The sequence below is a fragment of the Haliotis rufescens genome, unplaced genomic scaffold, assembly GCF_023055435.1.
Source record: "Haliotis rufescens isolate VD_foot unplaced genomic scaffold, xgHalRufe1.0.p SCAF_2, whole genome shotgun sequence".
Classification (NCBI taxonomy): Eukaryota; Metazoa; Mollusca; class Gastropoda; order Lepetellida; family Haliotidae; genus Haliotis; species Haliotis rufescens.
The window spans coordinates 32383931-32397062 of NW_025963890.1; the positions used below are offsets into that span (position 1 = coordinate 32383931).

The 13132-nt window shown below is 45.4% G+C and overlaps 1 protein-coding gene across 1 annotated transcript in view; it reads right to left on the reverse strand.

Annotated features, from left to right (window-relative positions):
* The window catches only part of LOC124125523 (dual specificity testis-specific protein kinase 2-like), a 59260-nt gene that overhangs the window by 31476 nt on the left and 14652 nt on the right, over positions 1-13132 (reverse strand). The window contains exon 2 of the mRNA XM_046488850.2: positions 4899-5020. Within this exon, the coding sequence (XP_046344806.1) occupies positions 4899-5020 (122 nt within the window). The remainder of the gene's footprint in view (positions 1-4898; positions 5021-13132) is intronic.

Below are 13132 nucleotides of genomic sequence, written 5' to 3' on the forward strand. Positions count from 1 at the left end.
TTAAATGTTAAATCTGTTTTGTTCAGGATAGGTCATATGGCAGGACGATGCGGCTGTATCCCATCATGATGTAAGTGGTTCCTGACTGTGTTGGGGTGGATACGCCAAATTCCTGGAATGGCCTGAGCAGTGGTCACTGCAGTCTGGAACCTGTTCTGTAGATGGATCACCTGTATCCATCTGTCCTGTCTTGGTTGTGATGTGTGGACGTCCTGCACGTGGGCAACTTCATTATTGTTCTGATAACGTCTCAACAGTGCTTAAATGATGTTTTGGTGGCAATGGAAATGTGCAGCCACCATGACGTTGAACAATTAAACGTCAAACAAATACTGTAAATCTTGAAATTAACGCGAGCGTGAATTAAATGCAAAAAATGCGTGTGGTCTTTCCTCGCATTATTAAACATCGCATTTATATCAACAATAAGACATTTTGGATAGCAAAAATACCAACTTAGACATATGCTGAAAACAAACAACTATGTATTCCACATCACTATTTATTGAGCAGCACTTGTTACAAGTACAAGCGTCATCACTGATCACACCTGCAAGTCCAGACAGACGCCACCCAACACGATTCTTTAAGCTGAAGTACTCTACCCAGCGCTAATAAGCGGTGCTATGTGGTGTGTGATTGGATTAATGTAAGGTTGGATTAAGGTGAGGTTTCTCCTGTAAACCTGACAGAGGACATTTTGTTTAGATAGAAATCCACTGATGCTTGAGAGGAGGGGGTGTCGCATTCATATTGAGTCGCATTTTTGGCTAGGGGCCAGCGGTCGCATTCTTTTGGAGACGCATTAATTTTCACGTTTTACAGTAAGCTTCCCACAACGACTGCAGTTTTTGACATTCATGTGCTTCACGTAGTGTATTGAGGTGACATGCACAAACATGTTGCACCTGGCCATGCCGAAACCAATGACGTAAAAAAACACAGCACACACAATTCATTTTACTAATTACTGTGTTTTTCATCTGTATTTGTGTTTCTCTTTGTGGCTAGTATGAAAAACTTCATGCACAACTGCCACAAATTAAGATATAGTGGTAGCTGTTCAGTAATACCCGACACCCACTGTACCTGTGGCTTATAAGTGACTTATCTGTGTACATTGGTTGGTGAGAAAGGCTTACTGATGTACATTGGATGGAGAGAAAGGCTTACTGATGTACATTGGTTGGAGAGAAAGGCTGAGTGATGTACATTGGTTGGAGAGAGAGACTTATCTGTGTACATTGGTTGGAGAGAAAGGCTTACTGATGTACATTGGTTGGTGAGAGAGACTTATCTGTGTACATTGGTTGGAGAGAAAGGCTTACTGATGTACATTGGTTGGTGAGAGAGACTTATCTCTGTACATTGGTTGGAGAGAAAGACTTCATGATGTACATTGGTTGGTGAGAGAGACTTATCTGTGTACATTGGTTGGTGAGAAAGGCTTACTGATGTACATTGGTTGGAGAGAAAGGTTTACTGATGTACATTGGTTGGAGAGAAAGGCTGAGTGATGTACATTGGTTGGAGAGAAAGGCTTACTGATGTACATTGGTTGGTGAGAGACACTTATCTGTGTACATTGGTTGGAGAGAAAGGCTTACTGATGTACATTGGTTGGTGAGAGAGACTTATCTGTGTACATTGGTTGGAGAGAAAGACTTACTGATGTACATTGGTTCGTGAGAGACACTTATCTGTGTACATTGGTTGGAGAGAAAGGCTTACTGATGTACATTGGTTGGTGAGAGAGACTTATCTGTGTACATTGGTTGGAGAGAAAGACTTACTGATGTACACTGGTTGGTGAGAGAGACTTATCTGTGTACATTGGTTGGTGAGAAAGGCTTACTGATGTACAGTAAACTACGGTTATAACGAACTCAAAGGGACTACTAATTTTAGTTCGTTATAACCGTAGTTCGTTATAAGTACATATACAGCTTGACTACAGCAAGTAGTCGGGACCAAAAAGTAAGTTCGATATAAGCGTGTTCGTTATAACTGTAGTTTACTGTACATTGGTTGGTGAGAAAGGCTGAGTGATGTACATTGGTTGGAGAGAAAAGCTTACTGATGTACATTGGTTGGTGAGAGAAAGGCTGAGTGATGTACATTGGTTGGAGAGAAAGGCTTACTGATGTACATTGGTTGGAGAGAAAGGCTTACTGATGTACATTGGTTGGAGAGAAAGGCTTACTGATGTACATTGGTTGGTAAGAAAGGCTTACTGATGGACATTGGTTGGGGAGAAAGGCTTACTGATGTACATTGGTTGGTGAGAGAGACTTACCTGTGAACATTGGTTGGTGAGAAAGGCTTACTGATGCACATAAGTTGGAGAGAAAGGCTTACTGATGGACATTGGTTGGTGAGAAAGGCTTACTGATGTACATTGGTTGGTGAGAGAGACTAATCTGTGTACATTAGTTGGAGAGAAAGACTTACTGATGTACATTGGTTGGTGAGAGAGACTTATCTGTGAACATTGGTTGTTGAGAAAGGCTTACTGATGCACATTGGTTGGAGAGAAAGGCTGAGTGATGTACATTGGTTGGAGAGAAAGGCTTACTGATGTACATTGGTTGGAGAGAAAGGCTGAGTGATGTACATTGGTTGGAGAGAAAGGCTTACTGATGCACACTGGTTGGTGAGAAAGGCTGAGTGATGTACATTGGTTGGAGAGAAAGGCTTACTGATGTACATTGGTTGGGGAGAGAAAGGCTGAGTGATGTACATTGGTTGGAGAGAAAGGCTGAGTGATGGACATTGGTTGGAGAGAAAGGCTTACTGATGGACTTTGGCTGGAGAGAAAGGCTGAGTGATGGACATTGGTTGGGGAGAAAGGCTTACTGATGTACATTGGTTGGTGAGAAAGGCTGAGTGATGTACATTGGTTGGAGAGAAAGGCTTACTGATGTACATTGGTTGGTGAGAGAAAGGCTGAGTGTCGACATTGGTTGGAGAGAAAGGCTTACTGATGTACATTGGGTGGAGAGAAAGGCTTACTGATGTACATTGGTTGGAGAGAAAGGCTGAGTGATGGACATTGGTTCGAGAGAAAGGCTTACTGATGGACTTTGGTTGGAGAGAAAGGCTGAGTGATGGACATTGGTTGGGGAGAAAGGCTTACTGTTGTATATGGTTGGTGAGAGAGACTTATCTGTGAACATTGGTTGGGGAGAAAGGCTTACTGATGGACTTTGGTTGGTGAGAAAGGCTTACTGATGTACATTGGTTGGAGAGAAAGGCTGAGTGATGTACATTGGTTGGAGAGAAAGGCTGAGTGATGTACATTGGTTGGGGAGAAAGGCTTACTGATGGACATTGGTTGGTGAGAAAGGCTTACTGATGTACATTGGTTGGAGAGAAAGGCTTACTGATGTACATTGGTTGGTGAGAGAGACTTATCTGTGTACATTGGTTGGAGAGAAAGGCTTACTGATGCGCATTGGTTGGAGAGAAAGGCTTACTGATGCGCATTGGTTGGAGAGAAAGGCTTACTGATGTACATTGGTTGGAGAGAAAGACTTACTGATGTACATTGGTTGGTGAGAAAGGCTTACTGATGTACATTGGTTGGAGAGAAAGGCTGAGTGATGTACATTGGTTGGGGAGAAAGGCTTACTGATGGACATTGGTTGGTGAGAAAGGCTTACTGATGTACATTGGTTGGAGATAAAGGCTTACTGATGTACATTGGTTGGAGAGAAAGACTTACTGATGTACATTGGTTGGAGAGAAAGGCTTACTGATGTACATTGGTTGGTAAGAAAGACTTACTGATGTACACTGGTTGGAGAGAAAGGCTTACTGATGTACATTGGTTGGTGAGAGAGACTTATCTGTGAACATTGGTTGATGAGAAAGGCTTACTGATGCACATTAGTTGGAGAGAAAGGCTAACTGATGGACATTGGTTGGTGAGAAAGGCTTACTGATGTACATTGGTTGGAGAGAAAGGCTTACTGATGTACATTGGTTAGTGAGAAAAGCTTACTGATGTACATTGATTGGTGAGAAAGGCTTACTGATGCACATTGGTTGGTGAGAGAGACTTACTGATGTACATTGGTTAGTGAGAGAGACTTATCTGTGTACATTGGTTTGGGAGAAAGGCTGAGTGATGTACATTGGTTGGAGAGAAAGGCTTACTGATGCACATTGGTTGGGGAGAAAGGCTGAGTGATGGACATTGGTTGGAGAGAAAGGCTTACTGATGTACATTGGTTGGAGAGAAAGGCTGAGTGATGCACATTGGTTGGAGAGAAAGGCTTACTGATGTACATTGGTTGGAGAGAAAGGCTTACTGATGTACATTGGTTGGTGAGAGAGGCTTACTGATGTACATTGGTTGGTGAGAAAGGCTGAGTGATGCACATTGGTTTGTGAGAGAGACTTATCTGTGTACATTGGTTGGAGAGAAAGGCTTACTGATGTACATTGGTTGGTGAGAGAGGCTTACTGATGTACATTGGTTGGTGAGAAAGGCATACTGATGCACATTGGTTGGGGAGAAAGGCTGAGTGATGTACATTGGTTGGAGAGAAAGGCTTACTGATGCACATTGGTTGGGGAGAAAGGCTGAGTGATGGACATTGGTTGGAGAGAAAGGCTTACTGATGTACATTGGTTGGAGAGAAAGGCTGAGTGATGCACATTGGTTGGAGAGAAAGGCTTACTGATGCACATTGGTTTGTGAGAGAGACTTATCTGTGTACATTGGTTGGAGAGAAAGGCTTACTGATGTACATTGGTTGGAGAGAAAGGCTTACTGATGTACATTGGTTGGTGAGAGAGACTTATCTGTGTACATTGGTTGGACAGAAAGGCTTACTGATGTACATTGGTTGGAGAGAAAGGCTTGGAAGGACTGGGGGTTGAGTGTGGCTTACCTGAGTATGTTACGATGAGCGAGACGGTTCATCAGCTGGACCTCTCGCAGGACGTTGGCCCGATTGCTCTCTTGCTTGTTCATCTTGAGGACCATCACCTGGCCTGTCATGCGATGGGTCACCTGATAAACAAAACAAACACGTACTGTACAAGAAAATCTGACATCTATATCTTCAATGGACAAGTCTACTGTTGAGATCTCCTAGTCTGGAGATTAATGAACACATTTTTCTCCAACATGCATACTGCAGTAAGTAAGTAAGGATAAGAATTTATGGATGAACAACTTCTTTATTACCATTAAGAACGACGTTTCGGTGTAGGTTCTAACACCGTTATCAAGTAATATCACTTGCTTTATAACGGTGTTAGAACCTACACCGCAAACACAAGCTGCCCTAAATTTCAAGCCTACAACACAAAAGTCAGGGTTGCTATTATACTATTTAAATTTTGAAAAATTATTTGATTTTTTATGTTATACATTTTCTGTGCCATGTTTATTTACAAAATATCACTAGCTTTTCATGTATCTAATCTAACAAATGATAGTATTCTTTACAATTATTGTTCAATTGTAGTAAATTCACATATTTGTCATGTCAAGTCTGCATAAAACATGTATAGTTGTCTTGAAGAAAGTATATGAAAATATGCAAAAATAGAGAAAACTCATAAATGAGCTTCATAAAAATTGCATGTCACCAAAGAAAACACAAAGATATAAAAAGCATGCTTTGGGATGACTGCTCTCGATATTTAAGGCCAATGTAGCACAGAAGATGAACCTTGGACTGGTCATCTGAGAGATACCCAAAGTTGAGGCTGTCTACCTCATGGTTATTGCTGACTGACAATTAGCATACCACTGACAGTATGGGCTCAGTACAGACCATCTTAACTGACACATTCCACATGAGAAAGATGGCCGCAAGATGGGTACCCAGAACAGTGACAACAGATCAGAATTTGATGCGTCTGAAGATATAAAGGGACCTAATGAATACTGACAATTTTTTACTCAAAGTTTAATAGTGAAAACATTTTGGCTCACCCCAACCAAAGCAGTAAGCATGCTAAGGGGATAATCATGATATAGTATCTGCATTGAAGTTAGACTACCAATGGGCAATACTATGCCACAGAGCAATGTCAGTTACTGCTTCTGGATTATGTTTCAGGACAATGATTCCTAATGTGTCCTGCTTCAAAGATGCAGTGCTTAATGATCCATGTGTACCCCGTCCTGCACTACTTCAAAGATTCATGTATATCCCATCACACTGCTTCAAAAATTCAGGTGTATCCAGTCTCCCACAGTGCTTTAATGATTCCTATGTATTCAAGTGTTTGAAAGGCATTTAGAAGTGATACATGTAAGGAAGAGAATTTTGTGGATGTCAACCTTTTTTATTATGAAGAACACTACATTTCGGAGTATATACATACTCCTTCATCAGGTGAACAAAATGCTATGCGGCAGAAAACATATATATGTACCTGGAAGAACAAAAGTAATAAGAGTAAAAGTAATAAGTCTTTCAGTGCTTCAAAGATTCATGTGTATCCAGTCCCACAGTGCTACAATGATTCATATGCATATAAGGTCCCACACTCAGGTGATTTGAGGTGTACAGAGTCCTGCAGTGGTTCAATGATTAGTCTGTAACCAGTCATGCACTGCTTAAAGTGTATAAGGTCTCACACTCATTCAATGATTTAGGTGTACCGAGTCCTGCAGTGCTTCAATGATTCATGTGTATCCAGTCCTGCGCTGCTACTATGATCTATCTATATCCAGTCCCCCACAGTGCTTCAATGATTCATGTGTATCAAGTCCTGCGCTGCTTCAATGATTCATGTGTATCCAGTCCCCCCAGTGCTTTAATGATTCATTTGTATCCAGTCCCAATAGTGCTTTAATGATTCATGTGTATCCAGTCCCCAAAAGTGCTTCAATGTTTCATGTGTATCTAGTCCCCATAGTGCTTCACATGTGTATCTAGTCCCCCATAGTGCTTTAATGATTCATGTGTATCTAGTCCCCCACAGTTCTTCAATGATTCATGTGTATCCAGTCCCCCACAGTTCTTCAATGATTCATGTGTATCTAGTCCCAAATAGTGCTTCAATGATTCATGTGTATCTAGTCCCAAAAAGTGCTTCAATGATTCACTTGTATGTAGTCCCCATAGTGCTTCAATGATTCATGTGTATCCAGTCCCCCCACAGTTCTTCAATGATTCATGTGTATCCAGTCCCCCACAGTTCTTCAATGATTCATGTGTATCCAGTCCCCCATAGTGCTTCAATAAATCATGTGTATCCAGTCCCCACAGTGCTTTAATAATTCATGTGTATCTAGTCCCCCACAGTTCTTCAATGATTCATGTGTATCTAGTCCCCCACAGTTCTTCAATGATTCATGTGTATCTAGTCTCCCATAGTGCTTCAATGATTCATGTGTATCTAGTCCCCATAGTGCTTTAATGATTCATGTGTATCCAGTCCCCCATAGTGCTTCAATGTTTCATGTGTATCCAGTCCCCCACAGTTCTTCAATGATTCATGTGTATCCAGTCCTGCTCTGACATGTGATATTCCTTATCCCGATCACCCCAATAGTAGACTTCTGCTAGGCTAATCTTTCTGGAAACAGTGAGGGAGGTCTTGTAACATCATAGCAACACATTGAACCCCATGTCCCCAGGTGGAAGCAGGACTAGTGAACAACTCCTGGTAGCCCAGTCCCCCAGCTTCAAGCAAGACATGTGCACAACTCCTGGTAGACCAGTCCCCCAGCTTAAAGCAGGACATGTGCACAACTCCAGGTAGACCAGTCCCCCAGCTTGAAGCAGGACATGTGCACAACTCCTGGTAGCCCAGTCCCCCAGCTTGAAGCAGGACATGTGAACAACTCCAGGTAGACCAGTCCCCCAGCTTGAAGCAGGACATGTGCACAACTCCTGGTAGCCCAGTCCCCCAGCTTGAAGCAGGACATGTGCACAACTCCAGGTAGCCCGGTTCCCCAGCTTGAAGCAGGACATGTGCACAACTCCAGGTAGCCCAGTCCCCCAGCTTCAAGCAGGACATGTGCACACCTCCAGGTAGAACGGTCACCCAGCTTCAAGCAGGACATGTGCACAACTCCAGGTAGCCCAGTCCCCCAGCCTCAAGCAGGACATGTGCACAATTTCAGGTAGCCAAGTCCTCCAGTTTGAAGCAGGTATAGGGCACAATTTCATGTAGCCCAGTCCCCCAGCTTCAAGCAGGACATGTGAACAATTTCAGGTAGCCCAGTCCCCGAGATTGAAGCAGGACTAGTGCACAACTCCAGGTAGCCAAGTCCCCCAGCTTGAAGCAGGACTAGTGCACAACTCCAGGTAGCCCAGTCCCCCAGCTTCAAGCAGGACATGTGCACAACTCCAGGTTTACCAGTCCCCCAGCTTCAAGCAGGACATGTGCACAACTCTACGTAGCCCAGTCCCCGAAGCTTCAAGCAGGACATGTGAACAATTTCAGGTAGCCCAGTCCCTGAGATTGAAGCAGGACTAGTGCACAACTCCAGGTAGCCAAGTCCCCCAGCTTGAAGCAGGACTAGTGCACAACTCCAGGTAGCCCAGTCCCCCAGCTTCAAGCAGGACATGTGCACAACTCCGGGTAGACCAGTCCCCCAGCTTCAAGCAGAACATGTGCACAACTCCAGGTAGCCAAGTCCCCCAGTTTGAAGCAGGACATGTGCCCAACTCCAGGTAGCCCAGTCCCCAAGCTTGAAGCAGGACTAGTGCACAACTCCAGGTAGCCCGGTTCCCCAGCTTGAAGCAGGACTGGTGCACCACTCCAGGTAGCCCAGTCCCCCAGCTTGAAGCAGGACGTGCACAACTCCAGGTAGCCCTGTTCCCTAGCTTGAAGCAGGACTAGTGCACAACTCCAGGTAGCCCAGTCCCCCAGCTTCAAGCAGCACTCGTGCACAACTCCAGGTAGCCCAGTCCCCCAGCTTCAAGCAGGACATGTGCACACCTCCAGGTAGACCAGTCCCCCAGCTTGAAGCAGGACATGTGCACAACTCCAGGTAGCCAAGTCCCCCAGTTTGAAGCAGGGCTAGGGCACAATTTCAGGTAGCCAGGTCCCCCAGCTTGAAGCAGGACATGTGCACAACTCCTGGTAGCCCAGTCCCCCAGTTGAAGCAGGACATGTGCACAACTCCAGGTAGACCAGTCCCCCAGCTTCAAGCAGGACGTGTGCACAATTTCAGGTAGACAAGTCCCCCAGCTTGAAGCAGGACTAGGGCACAATTTCATGTAGCCCAGTCCCCCAGCTTGAAGCAGGACATGTGCACAACTCCAGGTAGCCCAGTCCCCCAGCTTCAAGCAGGACATGTGCACACCTCCAGGTTTACCAGTCCCCCAGCTTCAAGCAGGACATGTGCACAACTCTACGTAGCCCAGTCCCCGAAGCTTCAAGCAGGACATGTGTACAATTTCAGGTAGCCCAGTCCCCCAGTTTGAAGCAGGACTAGTGCACAACTCCAGGTAGCCCAGTCCCCCAGCTTCAAGCAGGACTAGTGCACAATTTCAGGTAGACAAGTCCCCCAGCTTCAAGCAGGACATGTGCACAACTCTAGGTAGCCAAGTCCCCCAGCTTCAAGCAGGACATGTGCACAACTCTAGGTAGCCCAGTCCCCCAGCTTCAAGCAGGACATGTGAACAACTCTAGGTAGCCAAGTCCCCCAGCTTCAAGCAGGACTAGTGCACAACTTTAGGTAGCCCAGTCTCCCTGCTTGATGCAGGACATGTGCACAACTCCAGGTAGCCCAGTCCCCCAGCTTGAAGCAGGACATGTGCACAACTCCAGGTAGCCAAGTCCCCCAGTTTGAAGCAGGACATGTGCACAATTTCAGGTAGCCCAGTCCCCCAGCTTCAAGCAGGACTAGTGCACAACTCCAGGTAGACCAGTCCCCCAGCTTCAAGCAGGACTAGTGCACAACTCCAGGTAGACCAGTCCCCCAGCTTCAAGCAGGACTAGTGCAAAATTTCAGGTAGACAAGTCACCCAGCTTCAAGCAGGACATGTGAACAACTCTAGGTAGCCCAGTCCCCCAGCTTCAAGCAGGACATGTGCACAACTCTAGGTAGCCCAGTCCCCCAGCTTCAAGCAGGACATGTGCACAACTCTAGGTAGCCAAGTCCCCCAGCTTCAAGCAGGACATGTGAACAACTCTAGGTAGCCCAGTCCCCCAGCTTCAAGCAGGACATGTGAACAACTCTAGGTAGCCCAGTCCCCCAGCTTCAAGCAGGACATGTGAACAACTCTAGGTAGCCCAGTCCCCCAGCTTCAAGCAGGACTAGTGCACAACTTTAGGTAGCCCAGTCCCCCAGATTGAAGCAGGACTAGTGCACAATTTCAGGTAGCCCAGTCCCCCAGATTGAAGCAGGACTAGTGCACAACTCCAGGTAGCCCTGTCCCCTAGCTTGAAGCAGGACTAGTGCACAACTCCAGGTAGCCCAGTCCCCCAGCTTCAAGCAGGACATGTGCACAACTCCAGGTCGCCCAGTCCCCCAGCTTCAAGCAGGACTAGTGCACAATTTCAGGTAGCCCAGTCCCCCAGCTTGAAGCAGGACTAGTGCACACCTCCAGGTAGACCAGTCCCCCAGCTTCAAGCAGGACATGTGCACAACTCCAGGTAGCCCAGTCCCCCAGCTTCAAGCAGGACATGTGCACAACTCCAGGTCGCCCAGTCCCCCAGCTTCAAGCAGGACTAGTGCACAATTTCAGGTAGCCCAGTCCCCCAGCTTGAAGCAGGACTAGTGCACAATTTCAGGTAGCCCAGTCCCCAGGCTTGAAGCAGGACTAGTGCACAATTTCAGGTAGCCCAGTCCCCCAGCTTCAAGCAGGACATGTGCACAACTCCAGGTAGCCAAGTCCCCCAGTTTGAAGCAGAACATGTGCACAATTTCAGGTAGACAAGTCCCCCAGCTTCAAGCAGGACATGTGCACAACTCTAGGTAGCCCAGTCCCCCAGCTTCAAGCAGGATATGTGAACAACTCTAGGTAGCCCAGTCCCCCAGCTTGAAGCAGGACTAGTGCACAACTCCAGGTAGCCCAGTCCCCCTGCTTGAAGCAGGACATGTGCACAATTTCAGGTAGCCCAGTCCCCCAGATTGAAGCAGGACTAGTGCACAACTCCAGGTAGCCCTGTCCCCTAGCTTGAAGCAGGACTAGTGCACAACTCTAGGTAGACCAGTCCCCCAGCTTCAAGCAGGACATGTGCTGAACTCCAGGTAGCCCAGTCCCCCAGCTTCAAGCAGGACATGTGCACAACTCCAGGTAGCCAAGTCCCCCAGTTTGAAGCAGGACTAGTGCACAATTTCAGGTAGCCCAGTCTCCCAGCTTGAAGCAGGACTAGTGTACAACTCTAGGTAGCCCAGTCCCCCTGCTTGAAGCAGAACATGTGCACAATTTCAGGTAGCCCAGTCCCAAAGTTTGAAGCAGGACTAGTGCACAATTTCAGGTCGCCCAGTCCCCCAGCTTGAAGCAGGACTAGTGCACAATTTCAGGTAGCCCAGTCCCCCAGCTTGAAGCAGGACTAGTGCACAATTTCAGTTAGCCAAGACCTGTAGCTTGAAGCACGACCCCACATCCCTTAATCCTGTTGACCCTCTACACGCATTCATGAGTAACCAACGTTTGGCAACACGCTCAAAGGAAGACGATATCCTTTAGTTTAAATTTGACAAACATGGAATCCCCTGTATCATTATGGGACAAAAGAACTGTGTAATTGAGTCATTTGTCAATGTTTGCTTGCTCTACCTGTTCCAATGGAGAATGAAAACTGCATTGTGTCTGTTTGTTAAAGTACACAGCTTGGCCTGACAGTGCCACCTACTTGCCCACCCCACAAACACGACTGCCCCCCAGGTAACACACATAACATGGACACATAATTCCTCCACATGCTAGGCAAGCATAAGCCATACAGGTTTGTATTTGGGGCCCAAATTCTGAAAGAAACAACAAATCATGCGTGTTTTCTAGTAACAAAGATAATGTTCCTATAACTATGCATATCATGCGAAGAAAACTTTCATGACACTTATTGAACATGTTGGAACTTTGTTCATCAACTTTCAACACAGCTTTCAGCATATATATACTACTCAAAAGAAGTTAAGGATCACCCGATTCTTTCATATTGGTAATGTTAATCTGTCATGGCATGAGAGATTAACTATTGTAATATGAAAGAATCAGGTGATCCTTAACTTCTTTTGAGTAGTATATATGAATGATGTCAGGAGAAACAATCCCAACGACCAAGTGAGAATCTAGTCAATGCCAACATGAACAATGATATCGTGTTTGTAACGCTGTGGTGTGTGTGAGCTTGTGTGGTGTTCACACAATATTGACATTCACTCCAATCACATCTCCCAACATCTCCATACAATCATCCCACTTGTCACAGACATGACACAAAAAATAAAAGCAAGGGATTTTGGTTTCAGCTACTTTATGAATAGGACTCCTTAGTTATATATCCAAACTCTTTGTTTACTGATGAATTAACATGTCAATATGGAAGTGAAGCAACTAAAGGTTTCAATGTGCCTGAGTATAGAGTAGTTTCTCACTTTCTCACTTGATTCCTACAAACAAAAACAGAAGTGCAATAGATTATTTGGATACAATAGTGAGATGTAGACAGTAAAAAGGTGGCGATGAGTGTACACAGCTACACTGTCTATGTGACACAGGGCAGTTAGGCACAGAGGTGTACACAGCCTAACTATCTATGTGAGACATTGAGGTGTACATTGTAACACTGTCTATGTGAGACCTTTGAGGTGTACATTGTAAAACTATGCGAGACCTTTGAGGTGTACACAGCAACACTATCTATGTGAGACATTTGAGGTGTACACAGCAACACTATCTATGCGAGACATTTGAGGTGTACATTGTAAAACTATGTGAGACCTTTGAAGTGCACACAGCAACACTATCTATGTGGGACATTTTAAGGTGTACACAGCAACACTATCTATGTGAGACATTTGAGGTGTACACAGCAACACTATCTACGTGAGACCTTTGAGGTGTACACAGCAACTCTATGCGAGACCTTTGAGGTGTACACAGCAACACAATCCAGTGTTGATAATTTTGATAAATATGGACCTGAAATGGTGAACTTTAGGCCATTCTGAGCATGAATAAGTGTGTGGTTAAAA